At 40.2% G+C, this 27,987-nt stretch overlaps 1 protein-coding gene across 2 annotated transcripts in view; it reads right to left on the minus strand.

The window, feature by feature from the left end:
• The window catches only part of PDE7B (phosphodiesterase 7B), a 473,856-nt gene that overhangs the window by 54,470 nt on the left and 391,399 nt on the right, over positions 1-27,987 (minus strand). For both annotated transcript variants that reach the window (XM_077486808.1, XM_077486807.1), the window contains one exon: positions 1,623-1,774. In XM_077486808.1, coding sequence (XP_077342934.1) covers positions 1,623-1,774 — 152 coding nt within the window. The remainder of the gene's footprint in view (positions 1-1,622; positions 1,775-27,987) is intronic.

Below are 27,987 nucleotides of genomic sequence, written 5' to 3' on the forward strand. Positions count from 1 at the left end.
TTTTTATTTTGTCCTGACTTTACTACCACTTTAACCAAAGAGATATGTAGTGTGCATGCAACACAAAGCCTAGCAGCATCCAAAGACATTGTTGTTCTAATATATTAACATGTGACTCATTTCATGTACTGAGAGATGGACTAGTAATTACAAAGCTCATACATGCCTGCAATTTTTTTAGGTTTTATTATTATTGATGATGACAATAGGCAGGGTTCAAGGGTAATGTTTTACATAATGTTCCTTTATGGTAAAACACATTTTAGTTTATATGATCCATAATACTTTCTTAGCCCTTGTACACACAGTCGGACATTCCGACAACCAAATCCGTCAGATTTTTGCCGACGGATTTTGTCCGAAACTGTTGCATACACAAAGTTGTCGGAAAATCCGATCGTTCAGAACGTGATAACATTATTTTGTTACGACGGGATTACGTTCACGCTAGTAGCCAATAGCTTTGGTGTAGGAATTTGATCTGAGCATGCGTGGCACTTTGTCCGATCGGAATTCTCTACACATGATCGGACAAAGTCCGATCGGATCATGTTGTCGGAAAATTTTATAGCCAATAACATGACATTTTCCGTCGGAATGTCCGACCGTGTGTACAAGGGCTTATAGTTCTCATTTATCAAAGATCAGAAATTACTTGCTGCAGGTTTACCACCCCTGACTAACCCCTTAACTCAATGCAGCACCCAGAGGGGGTTATACATATGTGGTGTTTGGCAGGCAGCACCACAGCTGAACCCTAGCTATTCATGTGCCACAACTGCTCTGCAACAGCATGCAATACACATGGTTGTACCATGATGGTGTGGACTTACAGGGTTAAAACAGGCAGTAAGGAGTCAACATATTGCCTCCCAACCACCTGACAAACACCCTCTGAAAGATAGAAAGATAGCTCTTCCATGGGGTGGGAAGGGCTGCAACAAGTCTAATTAAGCCCTTATTCTTACTTTATTTCCTGTTCATACCTTTGCATTATAATGAATTCAGTGCATGAGCACAACTTAGCCATTGTTCACATCTGGGTGTCTGTTGACATGCATTGGCCAAAAAGACGCAGATCCATTTTTTAGTGCTCTGACATACTGGGGTTGATTTACTAAAACTGAAGAGTGCAAAATCTGGTGCAGCTCTGCATAGAAACCAAGCTTCAGCTTCTGGATTTTATTGTTAAAGGTTAAATGAACAAGCTGAAGTTAGAAACTGATTGGCTACCATGCATAGATACACCAGATTTTGCACTCTCCAGTTTTAGTAAATCAACCCCACTGGCTCTATTGATGGCAATGGGAGAGCATGAAAATGCATGTAACAAACTGTCATGTTTCCAGCATATGATAATCAGCCCCATTGCAACCTACATTTTATGCATCATTTATATGACTGACAAAATCCATGTGCAGAAAGCATGAACATGCATATTAAAAATGCACACAAAAATACATAAAAACGCACGTATAAAGATGTGAAGCCTATTAACCATACTATGAAAATTATAAATGCTAGACAGTACAGATCAAAAAGTGTTGTGCGTGTAAAAATGTAGCTTTTAGCAAGATTGATTATTGGTAATATGTGTAAAAAGGTAGTTTGTTTAAACGTACCCGTGCTTGACCAAGATAGTCTTCATCCAATAAGTGCAGGGAGGCTTGGGGCACAATTCCTCGTAGAAGCCTTGATGCATGAAAATATCTCTGAAAGCTCAAAAGTCGCTTTACTTTTTTCTTAGTGCCAATTTCCCCTGAGTGTGCTGTATCTGCAAATTTGTCACACATGAAAAATAAATCTGATGGAATAGAAATCACTATATTTCAAATTTTGAGCTAATCTGATACATTAAAATATCTCTGTTAAAATTAAATTGATATTAAGTAATAACATCCATATTTCTCTATCAAGTGCTTAGAACAAGGCTGTATGTGTCAAGGGTTTGTTTTAACTTCAGATTGGGCAATGTCTCGTATCACCAGATCACACAAGGACTAAAAATATGTATATGAACCAGGTTATTGGACCTGTGTAGTGGAGTTTAATGTCATGCATTAAAAACATAAGAACAATAGGAATAATTGGCTAATAACTGGATTGCTCCCATTCCACCAACAGCCAGACATAAATGGAAAATCCAGTGGCTGTACCAGCCTACTTGCCCACATATGGAGATGTGAAAGATGGGTCCCCGACTTTGGCAAGACACGCTGCGAAGGTGTCTATTGCCTAGACCCACTAGTGGAGCATGAAGGATGATCCTGGGCTAGTGTGGTGACCGCTACCTGCAGCGGTACAATAATAGCATTCTGTTTGCAAAGCCTACTTGACCAGCTAATTGAGTCCAGCACAATACTCACATTTATAGTGTCTAGCTATTTTTTTTTTTAAAAAGCACCAGGAATAATTTATAATAAATATAAAAACATGTGTATTGCTGGCTCCTGGCGAGTAGGCGCTATGGTTTTTTTTTGAATCCACAGTTTGGTTTTGGGGCTAATTTACTAAATTTATGAGGTCTGTACCAGTCCAGCTGGGTTGCACTGGGTTTCTCCTTGGCTTCAGGTGTAGCTGTCACCGCCAGCAAGGGTAAGAACCCAGTCTAGCTGGGTGTAATGAATGCCACGTTTCTTTTGGAACCAGCCCAGTGGGAGTGTTCTCCTGCTGTGCATTCTGGGAGGCGGTATTTAAGGTACCGACATCACATGCTTCGGGGTTCTGTTCCGGAGAATATTTTCTGTCTCTTCCTGACCAGCCCCATGGCCCTCCTGGCCTGGGGTGCGGAACCATGCATTTCCAAGTCTCGGGGCTGGCTAGCCCAAGGCAACTCAACTGCAAGGACAGGCCTGAATGGATCTCGGGGGCCTATTGATTCAAAGGTGGTCCGGAGCCATCTCATCTAAGGGAGAGGCCCAGCAACTGGAGAAACCCCAGGGGAGGACTCTTCAGCAGAAGGCCGTGCGCAAGGCTGACTTCTCTGAAGGAGCCTGAAAGTGGTTGTAAACCCTTACAAACCACTTTGACCTACAGGTAAGCCTAGATTAAGGCTTACCTGTAGGTCCAAGAAATATCTCCTAAACCTGTATGGTTTAGGAGATATTTGCCCGAAAACAGGCACTGCTGTCTACGGCGCATGCTCCGTAGACAGCGGCGCGCAGGCACACTGAGCGCGGCATTCTCAACGACGGAGCTGCCGCGCACGTCGGCTCCCGTGCGCTTGCATGGGAGTGACGTCATCGCGGCTTCGCCGAATGACAGCGGCGGAGCTGCGAGACCCCACCAAGAAGATGGATGCGGCGGACTACAAGGGACAGCGGCGACTTCGCTGGCTCCTGTGTCAGGTAAGTGACACATAATGGACTACTATGCGATGCATAGTAGTCCATTATGCTTTGCCTTTGCAGGGAATGAAAGAGGAAGTAAACTCATCAGGGTTTACTTCCTCTTGAAGGCTCTGTTGAAGGACACTACATGGAGCTACACTCATACGGTATCACTGGATTGGCTGAGAGATACTGGTACCATATGATAGCTCTTTAAATTTCCCTCAGTTACTCAAGTCTGTGGCAGAGACTTTTACTCAAGTATTCTACGCTCAAGTCTGTGGCAGAGACTTTCCTTAGCACCCTGCCGGCTGCTAGGCCTAGTGGGAGGAGGTCTATCCAGGGGTTGTAAAATCCAGCTGTGAAATGTTGCTATTCTCTGGATTTTTTTCTATAAGAGACTTTTTTGCAGTCCAAAGTACCTGAACTGATTCCTAACCCTCTACCCTAACCTGCTTCAAATAAATAACCTTAAAGAAGATTCAGTGTCAGTTTCCACAGTTTTTTTGGACCATCTACCACGGGAAACCCTAGACTGAGAAGCACTCAAGAAGGTAACGGTAAGCCCAATAAAACCAGCAGCTCCTTCGGGGGTCAGTGCTAAAAAAAAAAATGTATATTTCCTTTACAAAAGACTTTGAGTCCTATTGTGAACCTGTATTTAGTGATGAAAATTCTAGGATTAAATGTATACAAAGAAAGCAGCAGACATAATTTGTAATATGTTTTCGATGTAGAGTTGTGCGTAGTGCTCTTAAGTGACATATAATAGATTAAAGTTCATTCAAACATTTCTATCCATCCCTTCTTTCTCTGTACATCCCTTGGCTCAAATGTTCATGGCAATAATGTGCACTAATGTTCACTGCAGAGAAAAATGTTTTTTGGGTAAACATATGTATCTCACAAAAGTGAGTACACCCCTCACATTTTTGTAAATATTTTATTATATCTTTTTCTGTGACAACACTGAAGAAATGTCACTTTGCTACAATGTTAATAGTGAGTGTACATCTTGTATAACAGTGTAAATTTGCTGCCCCCTCAAAATAACTCAGCACACAGCCTTTAATGTCTAAATCTATGGCAACAAAAATGAGTACGCCCCCTAAGTGAAAATGTCTAAATTGGGCCCGATTAGCCATTTTCCCTCCCCAGTGTCACGTGACTCGTTAGTGTTACAAGGTCTCAAGTGTGAATGGGGAGAAGGTGTGTTAAATTTGGTGTTATCGCTCTCACTCTCTCATACTGGTCACTGGAAGTTCAACATCACACCTCATGGCAAAGAACTCCCTGTGGATCTGAAAAAAAGAATTGTTGCTCTATATAAAGATGGCCTAGGCTATAAGAAGATTGCCAAGACCCTGAAACTGAGTTGCAGCACGGTGGCCAAGACCATACAGCGGTTAACAGGACAGGTTCCACTCAGAACTGGCCTCACCATGGTCAACCAAAGAAGTTGAGTGCACGTGCTCAGCGTCATATCCAGAGGTTGCCTTTGGGAAATATACGTATGAGTGCTGCCAGTATTGCTGCAGAGGTTGACGGGGTGGGTGGGGGGGGGGGGTCAGCCTATCAGTGCTCAGACCATACATCGCATGCTGCATCAAATTGGTCTGCATGGCTGCAGTACCAGAAAGAAGCCTCTTCTAAAGATGATGCATAAGAAAGACTGCAAAAAGTTTGCTGAAGACAAGCAGACTAAGGATATGGATTACTGGAACTATGTCCTGTGGTCTTATGAGACCAAGATAAACTTAATTGGTTCAGATCGTGTCAAGCGTGTGTGGTGGCAACCAGATGAGGCATACAAAGACAAGTGTGTCTTGCCTACAGTCAAGCATGGTGGTAGTGTCATGATCTGGGGCTACATGAGTGCTGCCAGCACTGGGGAGCTACAGTTTATTGTGGGAACCATGAATACCAACATGTATTGTGACATACTGAAGCAGAACATGATCCCCTTCTCTTCGGAGACTGGGCTGCAGGGCAGTATTTCAACATAACAGGTGACAGACTGGCCAACCATGTCTCCAGACCTAAACCTTATTGAGCATCTGCCATCCTCAAACTGAAGGTGGAGGAGCGCAAAGTCTCTAACATCCACCAGCTCTGAGATGTTGTCATGGAGGAGTGGAAGAGGACAACCTGTGACGCTCTGGTGAACTCCATGCCCAAGAGGGTTAAGGCAGTGCTGGAAAATAATGTTGGTCACACAAAATATTGACACTTTAGGCCCAATTTGGATAATTTCACTTAGGGGTGTACTCACTTTTGTTGCCAGCAGGATAGACATTAATGGCTGTGTGTTGAGTTATTTTGAGGGGAGCAAATTTACATTGTTATACAAGCTGTACACTCTGTGTTGTCACATGAAAAGATATAATAAAATATTTACAAAAATAAAAGGGGTGTACTCACTTTTGTGAGATACTGTAACTATTCACACTCAATGCTCATTTAATAAGTACTAGATAAACTTGATTTTTCTGTAAAATTTAAAGTGAGTTTAAGGTTTACTAAACCGTCAGTGCATATTGACATAAATGTTAATCGTGGGGAACAAATCTTTCCATGGTGCATTTATTCACACACTGAACCTGGAAGCCCCTATGTACTGGTGTACTCAGCTACATATTGATACAGGTGCTTAGGCCATTCTCAACCCTTGTTCTCTGGGTCACTAGCACTGATACTTTAAGATGGATGCCCACTTACAAAAAAGTGTATAAGCCAAAAACATTTTTTGCATTTTAGATCAAGTGGAGAAAGATAGGAACCCTTGTTTGCTTTATCTTGCTATGTATGGATCTATTACAAAGATTTTCCCTTGTTTCCTCTCTAGGGGACGGCAGTTTTACCAGACAGGGAGAGTGGAAAACATTGCAACAGGGACACAGACAAAACACAAATATGATACGGATTCTAGCCATCCCCCACTCTACTTAAAAAAGTGTTGTTTTTTTTTGTAATCTATTTCTGTCTCTGTTGCTGTTGGAGAGTTCCCCTCACTATGAATTGTAGTTTATTGTGATGTACTGAAAAGCAATAATTACTTTCTATTGTATTTAGATAATTAGTGTGCAATAAAAATCGCACACAATTTTCTTACGCAATTGATGGTACACACATGTGAGGTCTGACTAATACTTTGGTACAATGGCAGTACAAGCACTCTTCATTTGCATCACTCTTCATTTAGGGTGGTAATTTAAGCATGGAAGTAGATTACAAAAACATCACTTTAATTTATTAAGGGGCTAGAACATATAATTACGTAAAAGCAGATTATTGTGCCAGTGTAAGTTTGAAGATAATGCTCAGATTCAATTAAGCTTTTAGACAAAGCGTCAGTGTCTGGCAAAACATAAAAGCAGCTCCATTCCAGGATTTCCAACAATGACGTCTTCCTTGTTCTGGAGGAACTTTAAATGTAATGGAAACTATAGCTGTGTTAATCTTCCTCCATTGACAATGATGTATCTAAGGTCAAGCCATTGCTTTATTGCAGGAGAGTTTTAAGTAGCATTTAAATCCAAAAGCAAAGATGTAATATATTGCAGCTTACCAAATTGCTTAAGATGGCCATACATGGATTGTTTTTTTCATTCAACCAGTGGGTTAAAAGAAAAAAATGCCCTGATTTGTGTTGATGGGGGGATCCTCTCTGCTGAGTTATATTCTGACAGTGGCAAGACTTCCCCACCATCAGAATACACAGATCAGTGTCTACTGTATAGCCAGTAATGCTAATCGAGCAAAAAAACAAAAAAAAACAAAGCAAAGCCAACCAGGAGGGTGGTTGAACAGAAGTCGATGGGTAAACCACAGTGGTCACAGATGGATCAAAATTTGTCTGGTCCCTGCTGACCCAGCCGGATTTTGATCCATGTATTGCTGGCTTAAATGTTGTAGTTCTACTAAATGAGACTGGTAGGCAGTTTTAAAAGTGTTTCTAAACCCAAAAACAAAGATACATTCAATTACGACTTAAAAGTCCTTTGATGAAGTAAATAGTATGTGTATTGTTACAATAATCTTTTGCCAAATGAAACAGTACATATATATATATATATATATATATATATATATATATATATACATATATATATATATATATATATATATATATATATATATATATATATATATATAATATATGTGTGTGTGTATATATATATATATAATCTTGAAATTGTGTATTCAAACCTTCTAATCAGTTTCCAATATAAAGTGTTTAATAAAAGTATATAAAAAATTGTTGACATAAAGTAGAGCTTAATTGCCTGCACTGCTTGATACAATCTTTGGGGTTTCAAGCTTTATAGCTTATAGACAGAAACGGATAAATAGCATTATCCATTATACAAATTAACTCTAAATTTTTTGCAAAGTTTTTTGCATACGTCTGTAGACTGTAGTCATGTTTACAATAGTACCACCCTATACGCAAGTACAATAGTGCACAGACCTTCCTGTTAATGACTGGCTGTATGGTGCACTTGGGCTTCCTGGGTGGAGGAAATACAGCTGCAGTTATGCTTAGCTGGCCCATGTGCAAGGACCCTGATGGTTTATGATAAGAGTACAGGTTTGTATACTTTGAAAGTGATCGTAGTTGTATTCACGCACTTGTCAAAAAAAAGAATAGAGTATTGTCAGTGACACTTTTGCATATTTACACTACTAGTTCCATTTTCAGGACCAGATTTCGAGGTGTTCCTTTCTTCTCAAACTACTTAGACAGAGAAGAAGAGAACACCCTTAAAGCTTTTCATGAAAATGTATCTGTCAGTGCAAAAAAAAAAATCACGGAGGGAGTATTAAACTGTTCTGAAACATCCCGTTTTAGCACATTTGCTGCTTTCCAGTGGCATAAACATTTCCACTATTTTGTCTGGATTGAATTGTTTAGCTTTACCTGACGTCTACTCCTTTCCTGCTGTCTTATGTCTCTTCCTTATACTAGATGTTTACTGGCTGAAACAGCAGTGTTGTCCATTTTTTAACTTGCAAGCCCGAGCCTCGCTTAAATAAAAACTTCTTCTTGTGAGAAATATCTAGCCATAAAAATATCATTGTACCAAAGCTGGCAAAGACTTCAAAGACTAAAATGTTGGAGCAGGACTTAGGTCGCGTTTGTTTACTTTGCAGCACACTCTGTTCACTGCCACAGCCAAAGCACAAATAATTCTGAACTAAAGTCAAACAAGACAATTGCCTTTTTGATTTATGAAAACTTACATTGAAATAAATACAGAACCGAATCTGGATAAAAGCTTTGTCCTATTTTTTATCATGTGTATAATTTAAAATTTTTTAAATAGCATAAAGAGTAAGTGCAGGCAACAAGTGAACTGAATAAGTGAATGTCTAATGTTATCAAGCCATTTTTTTTTATCAGAGAGGGGAATTAACTGGGTAACACAGGGGGAAGTGAGAGGCAATTTCTCCAAAGCGAGGGGAAATCTTTGGAACAGTTTTCCACACTGAAAGATTACCCTTGTTATGTTACAGCCTTATTCCAAAACAGATTCAATTCTTTATTTTCCTCAAAATTCTACAAACAATACCCCACAATGACAATGTGAAAGAAGTTTGTTTGAAATATTTGCACATTTATTAAAAATAAAAAAAATGAAAAAAACTCATGTACATACTGTAACCATTCACAGCTTTTGCTCAATACTTTGTTGAAGCACCTTTGGCACCAATTACAACCTCAAATCTTTTTGAGTATGATGCTAGAAGCTTGGCACACCTATTTTTGGGAAGTTTCTCCCATTCTTCTTTGCAGGACCTCTCAAGCTCCATCAATTTGGAATGGGGAGCGTCGTGCACAGCCATTTTCAGATCTACCCAGAGATGTTCAATCAGGTTCAAGTCTGGGCTCTGGTTGAGCCACTCAAGGACATTCACAGCTTTGTCTCGTAGCCACTCCTTTGTTATCTTGGCTGTGTGCTTAGGGTTGTTGTTCTGTTGGAAGATGTACCTTTGCCCCAGTCTAAGGTCCAGAGCGCTTTGGAGCAGGTTTTCATCAAGAATGTAACTGTACATTGCTGCATTCATCGTTCCCTTGATCCTGACTAGTCTCCCAGTTCCTGCCACTGAAAAACATCCCCACAGCAGAATGCTGCCACCGCCATGCTTCACTGTAGGGATGGTATTGACCATTTGATCATTGCTGCATATTTTCCTCCAGACATGATGCTTGCCATTCAGGCCAAAAAGTTCAATCTTGGTTTCTTCAGACCAGAGAATTCTGTTTCTCATGGTGTGAGAGTCCTTCAGGTGCCTTTTGGCAAACTCCAGGTGGGCTGTCATGTGCCTTTTACTGAGGAGTGGCTTCCGTCTGGTTCTCCTCTCTCCACAGAGAAATGCTGGAGCTCTGTCAGCGTGACCATCAGGTTCTTGGTCACCTCCCTGACTAAGACCCTTCTTCCCTGATTACTCAGTTTGGCCAGGCGGCCCGCTCCAGGAAGAGTTCTGGTGGTTCCAAACTTTTTCCATTAACAAATGATGATGGAGGCCACCGTGGTAATTGGGAGTTTGCTGCAGAAATTTTTCTATACCTTTCCCCAGATCTGTGCCTTGATACAATCCTGTCTTGGAGGTCTACAGACAATTCCTTGGACTTTATGGCTCTGACATGCACTGTTAACTGTGGGACCTTATATAGACAAGTGTGTGCCTTTCCAAATCATGTCAAATCAACTGAATTTACCACAGGTGGACTCCAATCAAGTTGTAGAAACATCTCAAGGATGATCAGTGCGGGAACAGGATGCACCTGAGCTCAATTTTGAGTGTCATGCAAAGGCTGTGAATACTTATGTACGTGTGATTTTTTTCGTTTTGTATTTTTAATACATTTGCAAAGATTTCAAATAAACTTCTCTCACTTTGTCATTATGGGGTATTGTTTGTAGAATTTTGAGGAAAATAACAAATTGAATCCATTTTGAAACAAGGCTGTAATATAACAAAATGTGGAAAAAGTGAAGCACTGTGAATAATTTCTGGATGCACTATCATGCACTGATACCGTGTATTTAAAAAACAACTGCAAAACAACTGCAAATCCTACAACTGTTGGATTTTTTTTTAGTTCTTACTGTCCAGCTGACAGTAGTCCTAAAGACAAATACAAAGGGTGACTGTGAATTGGTACACATATAGCAATAAGGACCTGGCAGAGGTTCTGCCCCGTCTCACTCTTTCCAACACCAAACAGTTTTCACTTTAGATATGCCTCAATCTGAGTTCTACATAATCCACCGCAGTCAGATTACAGACAGATCATCAAATGTAATGTGGGTGAGATATTCCGTATTCAGGAGTATCAAGATTGAGTAACTTACTTTTCTACTAAATAAGAGGGTATATCACAAATAAAAAGGTGGCTTGAATGTTTGTAAATGCCTTGTTTGTAGTGCAAAAAAAAAAAAAAGGAGGTTCCCATATGACAGAATACCTACAAAAGGCAGTAGATTGGACAGCAATATGTGGGCCTGAGTAACTTTTCTGTATTGTCTATATGCATTCCAAGTCTTCATTTTCAAGTTTGACCAGAGTTTCATTTTAAAGCGAGAACTCCAGAATAATTTAAAAGTAGTACAATAATAAAAAAAGAATTGTTAAAATAACTAAAATATATGTGATTCACACGCGTACCTACAATGGGGACAGGTGGTATGCAGTCTAGGACCTGACACTCTGAAATGTGTTTCTGGGCTTTAAAAAGCTCATAGCATTGTTGGGGACTGTTCCCATCCAAGCCATGATTTGTTTAAATTGTTACCATTTGGAGAATTGCCTCCCATACCACCAAGTGTGACTCATAAATTCTTTTGAGTAAAGCATAAGATGAGGAGGGGGTGGAGTACAGGATGTTTTTTTTTAAGTTTTGGAGAAGTTTAAGAGGACTGTTTGGAATTGGGAATTTTATTTTTTTATTTTTTTTGAACTGTGTTTTCTATGTTATGTTTTTGTTTTTTACACATTTTTCTATCTGTAGCATTGGAAGGGACAAAAACTTTATTTTATAATTGTCTTGATTTTTGGGCAAACATATTCTATTATACCATGGAGTAGATAATACATCCTAAAGCGACCCTATAAAAGTAAAAGATATTCCTAATGGTCAGTCATCTGAAATACAAAAGTGAGGATGAGCTTCTTGCCTCCTCTTATTTAAAAGGGCAGTACATGTAAAAAAAAAAAACCCCAGCATGGAGTGAACCCTAGAAAACAAACTAGATCCTAATCCAGCATGTAGCCTGGGTGGCCAGGAGAGGGAGGGCAGTGAGTGTGCATCATACAAGTAAGTGTACCACAGTGGGCTAAAAGCAATTCAGCATTTAAATGTTACTTTGCAAGGTGGACAGTAAAACCTCTCTTATCTATAAGGCACCTTGCCCTCGTGCTGGGCCTCTACCTCTCATCCAGTCTGAAGAGGATGTGGATGTTTGTGGGGGTGCATTAAGTGCAAATATAAACATGCAGTGTAAACCCTTTAATAAAAATTTTAAAAATGTAAACAATGTCCCCTGATGTAAATCCATTACCAATCACGTCATCCAAAGACGTAAATCCACTGTCAAATTATGTTTCCACAGGACCCGCCACCTGATGATGGTGTCCCATCGTATTAATGCTGCTAAATGGCAGTCAAACTTTTGGTCAATGATGTGACCCAGGATTCCCAGCAGGTTTGACTGTCATTTATTGGTGATAGTGCAGCGGACGGCAAGTGGGCGCCATTTATGCTGATTCTACATCCCTGGATGAAGTGAGTAAGGATATATTTTTATCAGGTGAGATTGTTTAATTTTTTTTGTCATATGACGGCCACAGGAACACTCTGTCCCTCCGGGCAGGCATCATATGTTGTCCCAGCAGAATAGGGAGTGCGCACGCGTCGGCTGCATCACTCGGGAGCCAATGCATGTGCCCGGCGGCCGTGATGTCCACCAGGCACCCGCGATTGCTGGTGATAGAACAGGAATGTGGATCTGTTTGTGTAAACACACAGATCCAAGTCCTGTCAAGGGGAGAGGAGACAGATCGTGTGCGCCTCTCATCAGTCTCCTCCCCCCCACAGTTAGAATCACTCGCTAGGTAACACATTTAACCCCTTAATCGCACCTAGTGTTAACTCCTTCCCTGCCAGTGACATTTATACAGTAATCAGTGCATATTTAGCCCCCAAATTTGAAAGGCATGTGGACTGATATGGTTCAGGAGGGGGAGGGCGCACACTCACCACCCTCCCTTTCCTGGCCATTGAGGCTGCATGCCTAGATAAGGGTGTGGTTTTAATTCAAAATGGAAACCCCATGACACTTGACACTTTTTCCCCATTTTTTTTAATGTCTCTTTTTTCCCCATTTTTTTTAATGTCTCATATTGTACGGTTCCATGACTTTACTGGCAACTTTAAGGTGTTTTGTGCAGGAAAAGGATTTGCATATTTTTAATGTTGACCTTTAAACCACGTGAAAAGACCCTCTCCCAGCTGCATGGCATATTTAAAATGAAATGAAATGTAAATTAAATAAATTAAAATAAAATTTTGCACTGGTGCACATCCCCCATGGCAATTCCATGCTGCCCATGCCTATTTTAACCATATCTTGCAAATTAGCCTTAAAAAAAGTATAGAAAAGTAGCAGCTTTTGGCTCCTATAGACTTCATTAACTTCTTTGGGTCTGAGCTTTCGATCACCTCCAGGAGGGGATTATTGTCCATGTTGGGAAAACCAGTCGGGAATTGTGTTCTGAAAACATGTCAGAGTTGTAAATTTCTAAAGAGAATGTGGTTGGGCAACTCAAACTCCAACTTCAGTCTGTCAAATTTTTTTGTTTCCCCGATGAGAGTTAGGTGGGATAGGTAAAAGATATCCTTAGAGCTCCATATCTCAGGGTCAGGATGGATTGAAATTCAGGAAGGATTGTGTTATGCCATATTGGGGTGTGATTCCTATAGACTTCAATAGGCTTTGGCGCTATGTTAAGGGTTTGTGGACTTCCTGTTGGGTTTGCAGAACCCCCTGACAATCAATCTTTGCCCTCTTTGCTCACCCTTTAGAAGAGCTAATATACTTACTTGCAAGGACAGGCAGAGAAGGAGTGGTACCTTACAAACCTCACCAAATTAGTTACTGGAACAATGACACCATAAAAAGCAAGATTTTTAAAACAAAATAATTAAGGATTTACTATTAAAATTAAGGATTTTCTATTTTTTTATACAAATAATACCATCTTTAGAAATGAGAATAAATAAGTAAGCTGGAGAACATGTTTAATACACAGATTTATCTGCTAGAGAGATGGGGTAATAAAATGTGTCTTATCGAGGGACATGTTCCTGAAAATACCAGATTTCTTTACATAACTTCCAGGTGGTAGCAACTGCCAGCATATTCCCTCTACAGAAAAATGTGCATGATCAAGTACAAATAGGTGGGAGAGCCGAAAGTTCCCACCAAGTTTTATTTAATGAAAATGAGATTCTCATGGTATGTGGTAACCTGTCTGACCCTTTGCACAACCTCGGACTGGAACTGGATATTACTAGATACAGCAAGCTGGATTCTGACTGTGCTAGGGTAATATTTATATCTGAATATATATCAACTGAAACTGCATGCCTGCTTGGGCTAATAAACCTTTTTCCATCCCTGTTCTGAGAAGTAATGCAACAAGTGTCTAAATTCAAAACAACTGTTCCCGATATCTGTTGATTTTCTGGAGCTCAAGAAACAATACAATTTATTTAAAGTCCCCCTGAAGACTAAATAACATGGAAAACATTTATTTTGTGTCATACAGAGAAATCCAACAAAAACAAATGTAATTAGTATCATCAGTGGTGCAAAAAAGGTGTTATTTCGGCACAGTGGTTAGCACTTCTGCCTGGCAGCATTAAAGTTGTTGATTTAAATCTCAACTATAAAACTATCTGCATGGAGTTTTATAGTTCTTTCTGTGCTTTCTGTGGGTTTCTTCTTCAGGGTGCTCTGGTTTCTTCCTCTTCTAAGATATGCTCGCAGATTAATTGGCTCTAGTATGTGTATGTATTTTTGACCTTTTGGCTAAGATCAAGTGTAGTATCTGTTCTTTTCAGTTGTCAGAAGGAAGAATGGTGCCTTCGGACTGGGGGACATTGGTAAGGATTTTCCTGATGTAATAGGGTGGGGATGGTGAGAGGGATTATTTTCCTCTCAGGTTGAATCTGGCTTGGGTTACCAGATTTGTCCCTGATTGATGACAGGGCTCTCCCTAAATTCTAATGCCTTTCTGATTTCAATGGGGCTGTATTTGTCTGAATTGGCATGCCAGGGGTGCCAGAAAAACACTTTTGGGCTGCATCACACTAATCACTGGCACTATGGGTGGGCCTTTTGGCTAACCAGGGCAATTTTTAGACCAGCCAAAAATGCTGCTATGTATTGTACAAGGCACTGTTTTTTATTATTATTTATTTACGAGTGCATATACTGCACATGTGTTGTTTTTGTTTGTTTGCACAGAGACAGGTCATCAGAAGGCTTTTTCTGATGTCGAAGGGAGGTTCTGTGGCTTTGGGACTTTAGCCTCTCTCCATTTGAAAGGCTATCTCATCAGGAGAGCCCCTCATTATGTACTTGGTGGACTGGCTTGGCCTAGTTCCTAAGGAGTGGGATCCACCTGGCTTCAGCCTAGGTGGACCATGGCATACCTTGCCTCTGTCAGGAGCCTTGAACCCCAGGAGGTTCAGAGTTAAAGGCCCTTTCTTTTTGTGTTATTTTACAGTTTACTTTTATTTGTTCACAGGAATTTCAACAAAGCACCACACTGATGATAATAAATTGTAAGCTCAATATATATGATAATAGTTGGCTGCCATGAGGTGTTACGTAACTGGGGTCTCTGACATCAAGCGAGTCCACAAACAAGCAGTAACTATTCCCTTCTATTTTGCAGTACGGTATGTTTACAGCATATTCTGTGCAAAAAGTACAGCAACATGTACCTATCCCAACCATCTTATTTAGCACATACCTTGCAGCTTAGTGAATTAAGCCTATGATCTGTAACTATGGATCGGTCATAATTGACCACATACATCAGTGTTAAAATCTGTGATGGGTCCACATACTTGGACCTGACCCTGGGACATGTAGGGTACATTATTTTTAATAGTAAATGTACAATATACTGAAATATACATTTTGTGGTTGCTCTTTGCACTTCAAATATGTGTTAATTACAGGTGAACTCAATAAAAAGCATGGAGAATATCAATGAAATATAACATTTATTTACAGCTGTGGTTTCTCATTATAAGCCACTACAGATATAAATTAATTGAGAAGTCAGCTATGTCAGGGGAATGTCTCTGGGCATCTGTGATTTACATGCTGGCCTTGTTTAGAATTTTTATTGATCCCCTGGCTATTGTAGCTGCCTTGATTTCCCCTGGCACAGTATGTAATTCAGATCTCTAGCTTTACAGGAAAAGTTTTGTATTCACAACGTGTCCACAAGGCAGCTCCTTGCTTCCTCGCAGACATGATTTCTGACAGTTGTGGATTTGTATAGCATGGTCTGAAATCACCATATTTCATGCGGTTCTCGTCTTGGAGACTTCCTGACAGATTTACTGATTGGACTCAGTTCATTTACAATTTATTTCTGTTTTCTATACACAGCCAAAGGATAGCTGTAATGCTGCCACTGATATAGCTCTGACTATACAGTCTTCTGTGACAAGATGAACCCCTAGGAGATTACAAGGCCAGTCTCCTTCAACAAGAAACATTGACAACTTTGAAATAATCTTCAGATGCCTTTGGATATTCTTTTGGATACTAATCATTTGTGTAAGAATTGCTCCAACTGTCAATCTCACTACCCTGGTTGAAATAATTTTATCTGAATGAATTATCTCTGAGGCCGCGTACACACGCGGGGACTGTTCGCCCAACTTTGTCCGTCAAACAGTTTCAGCGGACAGTCCGCTCAAAATTAGCATGGACGGACTTGCCCACACACGACGAACGAACAGTCCGCTGAAACCGTGCGCGATGACGTGAACGGCACGTACGACGGGACTAGAAAACGACGTCCTATACACTGCAATGCAAACTTCGGCGTGTAAATCCTTTCTGAGCATGCGCGGAACTTAGTTTGACGAACAAGCCTACACACGAGGGGACTGTTCGCTGAAACAAAGTTTCAGCGGACAGTTTTTCGGAATTTCCGAAAAACTTTGTTCAGCAGACTGTCCGCTGAAACTGTCCGCTGAAAGCCCACACACGAGCGGACTGTCCGCCGAAACACTGTTCAGCGGACAAAGTTGAGCGAACAGTCCCCGCGTGTGTACCCGGCCTGAGGGTCCTATCATGTGGCATATTATTATTTTTTATAGAAAAGTTCAGTTGTACAAAACTGAACTTCAACCTATAGCATCCAGTCAAATATCAAAGGAAAGCTGTCAAGAGAAGAATGGTTATGCTAGACTGGATGTCATGAAGATGTTTTGGCTTTAGGGCCCTTTCAAATCTTACACAGTGAGGTGCAGTTGGCTGCATTTTGGACTGCACTTCAACTGCATAGACAGTCCAAAATTAAGGTAATCCTATCGGCATAGTTCACATTATTACAGTGCTGTGAAGTGTAGTCCAAAAATGTAGGACATGCTCATTTTTCTGCACCAAAAATGCACTGCAATGCATCACAGTGCACATAGAAGCCTAGGGAAAGAAAGAAAGAAGGACAAAAACAGATACTATAACACACGTCAACTGCATTTAAATGCACATCAACCGCATGTAAAACACACATCAAATGCATGTATACATGCAAGTAAAAACATGCAGTAGATGTGCAGTTTCTAGTGTGAATGGGGCCTTACAGAAAATGTGCATTTTAGCACAAATCCTTTATTTTCATGTGTCCCTTCATCCCGTCCAAATAAGCAAATCAGAAGGGATGGCTCCGGTTCCAGTAGTCTAGACCGCAGCCTAACAGTAGTAAGTTTGCATGCAGCTCCTTTTCTGCAGCAGCTAACTGATCACCACTAGATGGTGTTGTTAGGGGAGTGGAGACAGTCTCTACACTGAGTATAAAAAGAGAATAGACAATGGGAGCTCACATTTCTGAATTGCTTTTGAAGGTACATTGACCAGGGATGCCCTGGCTTTACTTCCAAGTAGGCTACTTTCCTTTAACAGCCATGTGTGTATCGGGTGTTATGCCTGTTCTGGATTTGTGATCCACTATTTTGTGGACTTTAATAGGTCAGCAATAGATGGTTAAGGCCTCACACAGGGCAAGTAGCCCCTGGTGTATGTGGCTCCAGTGTTTACCTACAGGTGGAGGGCACAAGTGCACTGTACAGCCCTACTGCCAGCATCCTGCCAGAATCTATCAGAGGCTGACAGCTGCTGTGGCTGTATTGGGATGGGTGGCGCACTTAGTGGTACCTACATCTAAGGCAGTATGCTCCTAGGGACGAATGCTTGGAAAGAAAGCAGTCTGTGTTCCAAGCACTAGTCTGCGTTTCAGCCTCTCATAGAGTTTGACAGACTTCCAGCAATGGGGCTGGGTGGTGCACATGTGCCCTCCGCTCACAGCTAAATGCTGAAGCCTCATGCACTAGAAGTAAGTGCCCACTGTGCATAAAGCCTAAAGAGATTCTATCACTTCGACCAGATAATCCTATAGAAAACCCTGTTATAGGCTGTAAATTCTAAAACTTTTTTTTTCTTAACAGTCACCTATTGTCTGTTCAGCAGATACAACATTTGTAGAGTTTTGCGTTAAAGCCTAACTCTGGGAAAGTTTGAAGCAGGCAACATTTTTTTTCTTGGGAAGACCCCACTGTCATGCCGGCATAATTCTAGCATAATTATGTTCTACAAAATCAGTATTAGTTTACAACAGGGGGTCAGCAACCAGTAGATTGTGGACAGGTGACTGGTAGATCGTGGTCTGGTCTTGTTGACCCGCCATTCTACAGCATCAGGAGGGGCTACTTGTAAAGTTGTAGCTGTAGTAGGGAGCAAGAGCCACATAAGCTGATGCCTTCTGTGTACTGCTGGCTCCTGTCCCATCCAAAATTATACCAACTGCACTTCACCTCTTATCCCAGCTAGCGGTCTCCAGAGTGGTGCCAGCAGAGGAAAGAAGTCAGTGTGAAGCAATACACTGGGCATAATAGTAATGCGATCCGAGTGTGTTTGACAGGTGGTGAAGAGGCGACATGTTGCCTCCTCACCACCTGATTTAAAACCACAATTGCTGTGCAATGCACACTATCACTACGCAGTATTACGACAATTACAGGTTTAAGTCAGGTGTGAGGAGACCCGATGATCTTTGACTTCTCTCGTGTTGTTCAGGTAGATATTTACCTCATTAAGGTTGTCTACCCCTGGTTTACAGGTTCTCCAGCTCCTGCTGTACTTCCAGGCTACTTTAGCTGCAAGCGCTGCAAGTCTCATAGTTCCTGGTCGCATCTCCACCCCCCTTTCCTCCAGACCAATCACAAAGCACATGGCCCCAGGCTTCATTTTGCGAATAACCCAGAAGAGCGTCGGAGAGAGATGTGACCGTAGTTCTGGGGTCTATGAGACCTACAGCATTTACAGCTGAAGTTGTCAAGAACTGGAGTAGAAGCTGAACTTCCCCCAGAATGTAAATGAACTGATTTCCAAGCTATAAAAGTATGCCTGCATGATAGCAAGATTCTTCCAAGGAACAAGAATGTTTGCCTACATGAAACCCATGACAGTAATCCTGCCCAGAGTTAGGCTTTAAAAATATATAGCAAATCAACTCTCGACTAGAAGGAGAATAATTGTGTTACTGTAGCAATCCTCAGTCAGGGACTTAGGGTTTACATTCCAAATTTCCAGAGGGAGGAAATAAGTGCTTAAGAGAACTGTACATAACAGGTGAAAAAAAACTGAGAATGAAAACACAGCTTTGCCTGGAGTGACCCTAGCCAGGGAATGAAAGAGATGCAGGGGATGAATGACTGCAGCCTCTTGGAAACTACCAGTACACATGACTGATTTTCTTAAATAAAGAAAATTAAAATGCCTCTTAAAGACAGACAATGCTAAATTTAACAAATTGGTCTGTGGAAGAACTGCACCTAGGACAGCAAACTCTTTTTAACAATGAAAATCATGCATTATAGATATGTTCAAAACTTGTTTGAACTCATATGACATTTAAAAACAGTACTCTATACTTCCAAGTCCCTGTTCTACTGTGATGATAAAGGTCACAGCTCAGCTGAGGATATCAAATGTCTAGTCGGAAATGTAAGTTATAATTTTTATTCTAAGCTGAACTTCAGGCAGACATGAATTTAGTCTAGTAAGGCATCCATTAAAAATCATTCAATGCAATTTTTATGTACAGATTGATGACATCTTAGGCTCACATAGTACCCCTCACAGCAGCACACAGATTGGATAAGGAGGGTCAGCACTTTAAGCCAATGAGTCCTCTACTGCTTTGAACACTACTGTCATTATAACACTGAACAAACTTGCAGGAGGGGAGAGCATAGAGATAACCTTATTGGCATGCCGCATATTCTTTAATGTCCATTCAGAAGACTGAGGCGGGTCACTTTCCATGCTATATTGCCTAACAGCAGTGGAGAAAAGTGAAACAGTTATGCTGCCAAGCAAAGAGACCTGGATCACAAGGCTAGATGAATAGAAGCCAGGAGCCTAGCTTTGCCCATTGTTTTGTTTTGGTTCATCATGACCTGATGTTGCTGTAGAAATTCTGCAGGTAGTTGGCTGACATGCATACTGCAGTCTGGATATATACTGCACATAAATAAATATAGGTTTACTTAATAAATATTAAAGCTTCAAGGTGAGCATATTGAAGTTCCTGAAGGCTCCTAAATGACAGTCCAAACAAGTACCAAATACAATTACAGTAAAACCTTGGATTGTGAGCATAATTCGTTCCAGAAACATGCTTGTAATCCAAAGCACTTGTATAGCAAAGCAAATTTCCCCATAAGAAATAATGGAAACTCAAATGATTCCTTCCACAACCATTTATTCATAAGTCCTTCAGTTTATAGTCCATATAAAAAAAATATAACAATGTGACCAGGTTGTGTAACCATAAAATGACCATCCACAAATGGAAGCCTCCACAAGGGGATTAGAAGCAAAATCCAGCAGGATCTAGAGAGTTTAAAAGAGAAGAGAGGCGCCAAACTATCAACATCAACTATCAACATCAACTAGCAACATGGTGCCAAACTGCTGGTTGTAAGCTGAACAGTGGAGCCTTGAGTGGAGTGTGAATAAGTATTGCTTTTTGACTGCTGGTGACTGCTGGGTTGCATTTTTAGGTTCTTTTGGGGCTTTTCCTTGTAGCTTTTTAATACCATTTTCTGACACTTTTTAAAAAGTTTTTTTTTTCTTTCTTTCTTTACTTCCTTCAGCCTACTAATTAAGGGGAGCGGTTAATTGGGCACAGGTGCTTGAGGTCTATATATCTTTCTGTAGAACTTATTGTGAGCCTGCTCATCTTGAGTCTGCTGGAACGCTATCTAAGTGGAACTGGTCAAAGTGGTGAGTTAAAAAACAGAGTTTAAAACAGGAGGTTATAAGAGGGGTCATAATACTCTGCAATACCCATTGCAGAGTATTGCAATACCAATACTCTGCAATACCCCACCAATACTCTGCAATACCCTGCCATAAATTGCCATACCCAGCCATACTTGGAGATACCCTGCAATACCCAGCCATACTCAGAGATACCCAGCCATACTCGGTGATACCCTGCAATACCCAGCCATAGACGCCCCCCCTCTCGCCACCCTCCGGTGCTTCTACCAACTCGCCAATATGATCAAAGCCAGAATCTTTTTATTTATTTATTTTATTTTTATTTCAGGCTTCCCAGCCTAGAGGTGACATGCGGGGTCTTATTGACCCCATATCTTACTGTAAAGAGGACCTGTCATCCCATATTCCTATTACAAGGGATGTTTACATTCCTTGTAATAGGAATAAAAGTGATCAAAAATTTATTTTTGGGGAAAAAAATGTCAAACTAAAATAAATAAAGTAAAATGAACAATAAATTTTTTTTTTTTTTTTTTTAAAGTGCCCCTGTCCCCATGTGCTCACATGCAGAAGCGAATGCATACATAAGCCCCGCCCACATATGAAAACGGTGTTCAAACCACACATGTGAGGTATCGCCGTGAACGTTAGAGCGAGAGCAATAATTCGAGCCCTAGACCTCCTCTGTAACTCAAAGCATGTAACCAGTAAAAAAAATTAAAGCGTCGCCTATGGGGATTTTTACGTAGCGACGTTTGGCGCCATTCCACTGGCATGTGCAATTTTGAAGAGTGACATGTTAGGTATCTATTTACTCAGCATAACTTCATCTTTCACTTTATGCAAAAATTGGGCTAACTTTACTGGGTTTTTTTTTAAGCACAAAACTGTTTTTTTCCCCAAAAAAAAGTTCGAAAAATTGCCGCGTGTGAGATAAAAATTTGCAACGACCACCATTGTATTCTCTAGGGTCTTTGCTAAAAAAATATATATATATATAATGTTTTATGTAATTTTCTAGCAAATAAATGATTTTTACATGTAGGAGAGAAATGTCAGAATTGTCCTAGGTGTTCCAGAACGCCTGATTGTGCTCCCTGCATGTTGGTCCTCTGTATGTGGACACGCTGTGTAAAAATCTCACACATGTGGTATCACCGTACTCGGGAGTAATAGCAGAATGTGTTTTGGGGTGTAATTTGTGGTATGCATATGCTGTGTGTGAGAAATAAACTGATAATATGACAATTTTGTGGGGAAAAAAAAAAGGAAAAAAAATCTTGATTTTGCAAAGAATTGTGGGAACAAATGACAACTTCAAAAAACTCATCATGCCTCTTACTAAATACCTTGGAATGTCTTCTTTCCAAAAAGGGGTCATTTGGGGGGGTATTTGTAATTTTATGGCATGTTGGGGTCTCAAGAATTGAAATAGGCCGTCAGTACTTCAGGTGTGATCAATTTTCAGATACTGGCATCATAGCCATAACTTTCAAAGACCAAATAATATCCACCAATTTGTACTTATTTTTACCAAAGATATGTAGTGGTATAAATTTTGTTCAAAATTTATGAAGAAAAATTGCTAATCTGATAAATTTTATAACAGAAACAAAGAAAAATAATTTTTTTTACAGAATTTTCTTTTATAGCACAAAAAATAAAAAACCGAGAGGTGATTAAATACCACCAAAAGAAAGCTCTATTTGTGTGAAAAAAAGGACAAACATTTCATATGGGTACAGTGTTGCATGACTGAGTAATTGTCATTCAAAATGTGAGAGCACCAAAGCTGAAAATTGGTCTGGTTATTAAGGGTGTTTAAGTGCCCAGTGGTCAAGTGGTTAAAATACATGTATTGGTGTATTTATGAACTGCATTCATTTGTGTCTTTTATATATACCTGAAGTTTAGCTTTATCCTGAATATGCATACTAACAAGGTCACATAGGCTCAACATATTGGTGTTTCCTAAATGCAAATAGACTGTGCACTGGGTAAGTGCAGTTGCACTCATTTTCCCCAGAGCTTAGTGAATGTGGCAAAGTTCTGCTAATTTTCATCAGCCAATAATGTGCAAGCAAAAATGCTGTTTTTTTCTATTTTTCTGGCAGCGAAATGGGTATTCTTTACAAAGTAAAGCTGCCCCACATTTACTAAGCTCTGAGGAAAATGAGTGCAACTGTACTTGCAAAGTGCACAGTCTATTTGCCTTTGGTAAATCAACCCAAGAGCGTATTACATTGCTGGACCAAAAATGACTTCTCTCATAAAATCTTTCTACACGTTCTTATGTACATAGACAAATAAGGCTACTGAATTATCTAAAGCCTGAGAGAAATACAATTAAATACAGTATTAAGGATTGATGTTTTATGTTTGTGCATAGTTTAGGAATGGGCCTTGATCTTTGCTTCGTCACTGGTAAGTGGTTTTTACATTGAATAGTAATTTAATGAATCAGTGTGGGCTGACTTTAATAAAGGAAAAATGACCACTCGAATATCCTCCACAGTTTCCACACATGGCTTGGGCTTATTGTAACAGAATACGACGAACACATGCAGTAACATCTGACCCATCACGTCACCTTCAGCTCACATGGAGATCCATGTTGACTAAGCCTCTTTAAATCAAATCCCAATTATTCTAAACTCGTGTCATCTAGTGTGTTGTATTGTGAGCATGTGCCACTCTAATGGAGGATTGCATTTCAGTGCTGTGCTTTTTACGCCTTTCTTTACTGAGAAAAATATTAAAAACGTAGATTCCTCTAGTGTAAAAGCTTGTAATAAAATATACTCCTCCATTTATAAGTCAGGAAAAATATTATATAATGCATTCAATTCAGATAAATTATTTTAAAGTGACATATCAGTGGAGTCTTGAAAATGGAAATGTGAAATAGATGTCTATTTTACTACTTTATAAGTGTTTAATGTACATCTTTATATATGCTGAAGGCTGAGTGTCTGTGTTGAATATAAAATTAAGGCACCACATGCCAGATTTTGCTAGTTTTAACTAATAGAACAAAATATTGCTTTATCTAATTAGAAGATTCATTTTTTACTGCACTTTTTCATCCCAAGAAAATATTTTCTTTTGAAATTAAGGAGGTGTTTTTAGCATGGGGTGGGAAGCAGGTGTGGTGTTGTGAGCGGGGGGGGGGGGGGGGGGGGGGAAGGTTTGGGTTCAGGGCCATTGGGTGTAGGGGTGTGTAGGGGATAAAGTGGCAGAGACACTTTGTGCAGGCATGAGAATTGAGATGTGACTACAGGAGAGATGGTGATAGTAAAGGCCCACTGATGAGAGAAGGTATAAAGGCCCAATGGTGAGTAGGTGTGGTGGGAATAGGTGGGAGTGTAGAGATGCAGTATAATGGGTAAGGGGGCATGGCTGGTGCAGGTATGAAGGGAGGGCAATGAGAAGCAAGTATAGGTACGGTTGTCAGAACAAGGTTTGGGTGCAATGGTGGGAGTAGGGGGTGTGTGGACATGGCGGTGAAAAGGGTGGCATTGAAGTGGGGTTTTGAGAGTGGGGGGATAGGGCCAATTAAGTGTATCAGATGGTGTTAGAAGTGACGAGGTGGTTTTCTGGCATAGGGGTAAGAGTAGAGCCAGTGTACTGGTATGATGGTGGATGGAGGGCTGGTGTGCAAGCAGGCATCAGTCAGGCATTTAAGGGAGTGTTTACAGGCGTGCTGTGAAAGCTGGGCGGTGGGGCATTTATGCATGGGGTGGAGGGTGTGCACAGGCACTTTTAGTGGATGTAAGTTGCACAGGAGCAGTGGTGGAGGGAATGGTACGGGTGCAGTGGTCAGAGGTGGAGTACAGGTGCATCGGTGGAAGATGGTGCCACGCATGTGCAGAAATTCTGTAAAGAGCCCACAGATGCACAGAGTATTACTCCTCTATTGATCTTGATACCTCCATCCTCTTTGACAGTCATATTAAATATAGGGGTGAGATCACACGAATATTCAGTAGTGTATTGCTATTCCCATGCACACATGGGATTTTTTAAAGCCATATTGCTAACATAATATGGAAGCAAGGTCTTGCACATGCTTAGAATTGGTGGTACACTACCAAACACTTGCCAGATTTTGCCACCACACTGATATAAGCATTAAAGAGGGCAGAAGCATTGACAGCCATAATAGACTTTGCACGTATGGGCACAGTATACAATATTGCTGAACATGTGTCAGATACAGATTTATGATGTTGTTGTGGACACAGCACATTTAGATCCATCATTATGACAGAAACCTTTCTTCAAACAAAAACCAACTGCTATTTTTATAAAGTCAAAATGGATAATTTTTAAATCAGTTTACCTCAAATTGCTATACAAATTCAAAATATAAATGCTTCACCAACATTTAAAGTATAACAAAAGGCAAAACTTAATTAATTTATTTATTGGATAGAGTGCAGAGGGATTACAACACTTTTCAGTTTTTATTGCTGTCTTTGCCCCGTTAAGTTAAAGTATTATCCCCCCTGGCGGTATTCAGGAGTCTGGCTCGGGGTGAAAATTTTATACCAAAAGCGGTAACCAGGAGCCAGACTCAGGACCACATCGCTGGATCCAGGATGAGTTTACTTACCTTGTCCCCTGGATCCAGCGATGTCCCCCCGCTGTACAAGCGAGCCGTCCTCCGCTCGATGTATCAGATCGCCGAGCTACGTTCCCTGCGAGCATTGCGATGCACGGAGACGGAGAACGTCACCAAATTCAAAAAGTAAAACACACACATTACATACAGTATAATGTAATCTTACAGATTACATTGCTGAATGTAATTATTTCACATCCCCTTTGTCCTTAGTGGTCTGCCCAGTGTCCTACATGCAGTTTTATATTATAAAAACTGTTCTTTCTGCCTGGAAACTGGAGATTGTCCATAGCAACCAAAACTGTACCTTTACATCAAAAATGGTTTTAGACCAGCTAGAAAACAGTGACAATAAATTAGAATCACTCACAGAATTGAGCGATAGCGATTTGTGGGGAGATCCATCATCAAATACTGAAAAGTAATGACAGTGACAATTCTGCAACTGAGAAAATGTCAGTGTTTTTGATTTGATTATATTATTGAATATTTTTTATTATTGTTATATTATTATTTGGTATAATTATTTATAGTTATTTATTATATTATAATTTATAATTTCATTTTTCAAACTTTATCATACCCGGGATGTCTGCTACACTCTGGTTTGGACAGATTTAAGTGAGTTATTGCTAGTAAGAATTACAGGACTACAATATAAAACACCAAATTTTCATGCAAAATAATCATACCGCTTTCAGCACCTAAAATCTGAAATAATCATACCGCCAGGGAGGTTAATAGTAACTGCTGCACTACATATACTTTATTCACATGTGACAGTTTCTATGTAATTTTTGGATGATACAAAAATATTTATATGAATAAATTATTTATAATAATATAATGAATGATCTGATTAGAAGAAGACGATACCTTCGGCTCTAGATTGGTTAATATTCAACTACCATTGTAAGTTCTGCATTAGTGAAAAAAAGATAGTGGACATTCACATATGGTCATGCTTCTTATTGTTTTCACATCTCTCTATCTCCTCTTTTTGCCATTTCATTGTATGAGATGTATCCTGAATGCTATCTGTAGAACACCCTTCCTGTTACATAGGACATTAGGTCAACAGTGATTCTGAAATATATTTATTTGGCAGTGCCAAGGAAGGGCAATCAAACTATTTTAACCTCAAATATACTAAAAGAAAGTTCTGTTCTGGGAAACTATCTCCGTAAATTGCAAAAAAAGATAAAACGTCTATAAAAAGGCAGATACTCTGAGATTAAGGGAACTCAGAGATGGAATTAGCTCTCATTATATTTGGTCTGGGATCTGCTTATCAGGAGTTTTTTCTGAAATACTTTATGCACTCCATGGTTTATCACCAAAGACAAAACCGATTTGCATTCCTTCTGGAAATGCCTGTCTGTGCATTCCCTTTTGGGGACCCTGAAACAAGAGTTAAATGTTCTTGTGCCATGAAGAGCAATTACTTACATTGCCGTGTTGTACAGATTATTGTGTGGTGCTTTTAGAGAAGATGAGATCCTTGGAGGTTGGCACCTGATGTGTTGTTTCAAGGATGCTTTAGAATGTTTATTAAAGACAGTTACAGACCCATCCGCTATCTGCTCAGAGACAATGACCTGAAGGGATATCGGGCGGAAGAGAATAACTAAAGATAACGCTTTCCCCACATCGCCCTACCCTATCACTGTCCTTCAGTTAAGCTTTGAGTCTGTGAAGTTCCCTTCCTTCTTTCTCTTTCCTAACTCCCCTTATACCTGTTGTGACACCATTAGCACTTGCAGACCAAAACTGTATGCACTGCACATGGTAACCTAAGGGCCACAACTTTGGTAAAAGGCCAAGCAGAGTTGTGTAGTTGTGTAGGATGTGAGACTCAAAGACTTTTTGCTTTGTACTGTATATAAAACATCACACCACTGTGTGAATGTAGGTAATTGTGTGCTTGCTCTGTATTACTATATAGCGTTTATTAGTAGTGTCACAGTGCAGGGTGGATTGTACCACTAAATATTTTTTTAAATACAGTATCTCACAGAGGTGAGTACGCCTCTCACATTTTTGGAAATATTGATTATACCTTTTCATGTGACAACATGAAGAAATTATACTTTGCTGCAATGTAAAGTGTGTGGCGGCAACCAGGCGAGGAGTACAGGAGTAGGAGTAGGCAAGTAACAAAGTGTTGTTCAGATGGTATCAAGCATGGTGGTGGGAGTGTCAGTTGCAACCTGTGAACTTCATGCCCAAGAGGGTTAAGGCAGTGCTGGAAAATAATGGTGGTCACACAAAATATTGACACTTTGGGCCCAATTTGGACATTTTCACTTAGGGGTATACTCACTTTTGTTGCCAGCGGTTTATACATTAATGGCTGTGTGTTGACTTATTTTGAGGGGACAGCAAATTTACACTGTTATACAAGCTGTACACTCACTAATTTGCATTG

Source organism: Lithobates pipiens, unplaced genomic scaffold (assembly GCF_037356315.1).
Source record: "Lithobates pipiens isolate NorthernLeopardFrog02 unplaced genomic scaffold, aLitPip1_a1.2 Scaffold_18, whole genome shotgun sequence".
NCBI lineage: Eukaryota > Metazoa > Chordata > Amphibia > Anura > Ranidae > Lithobates > Lithobates pipiens.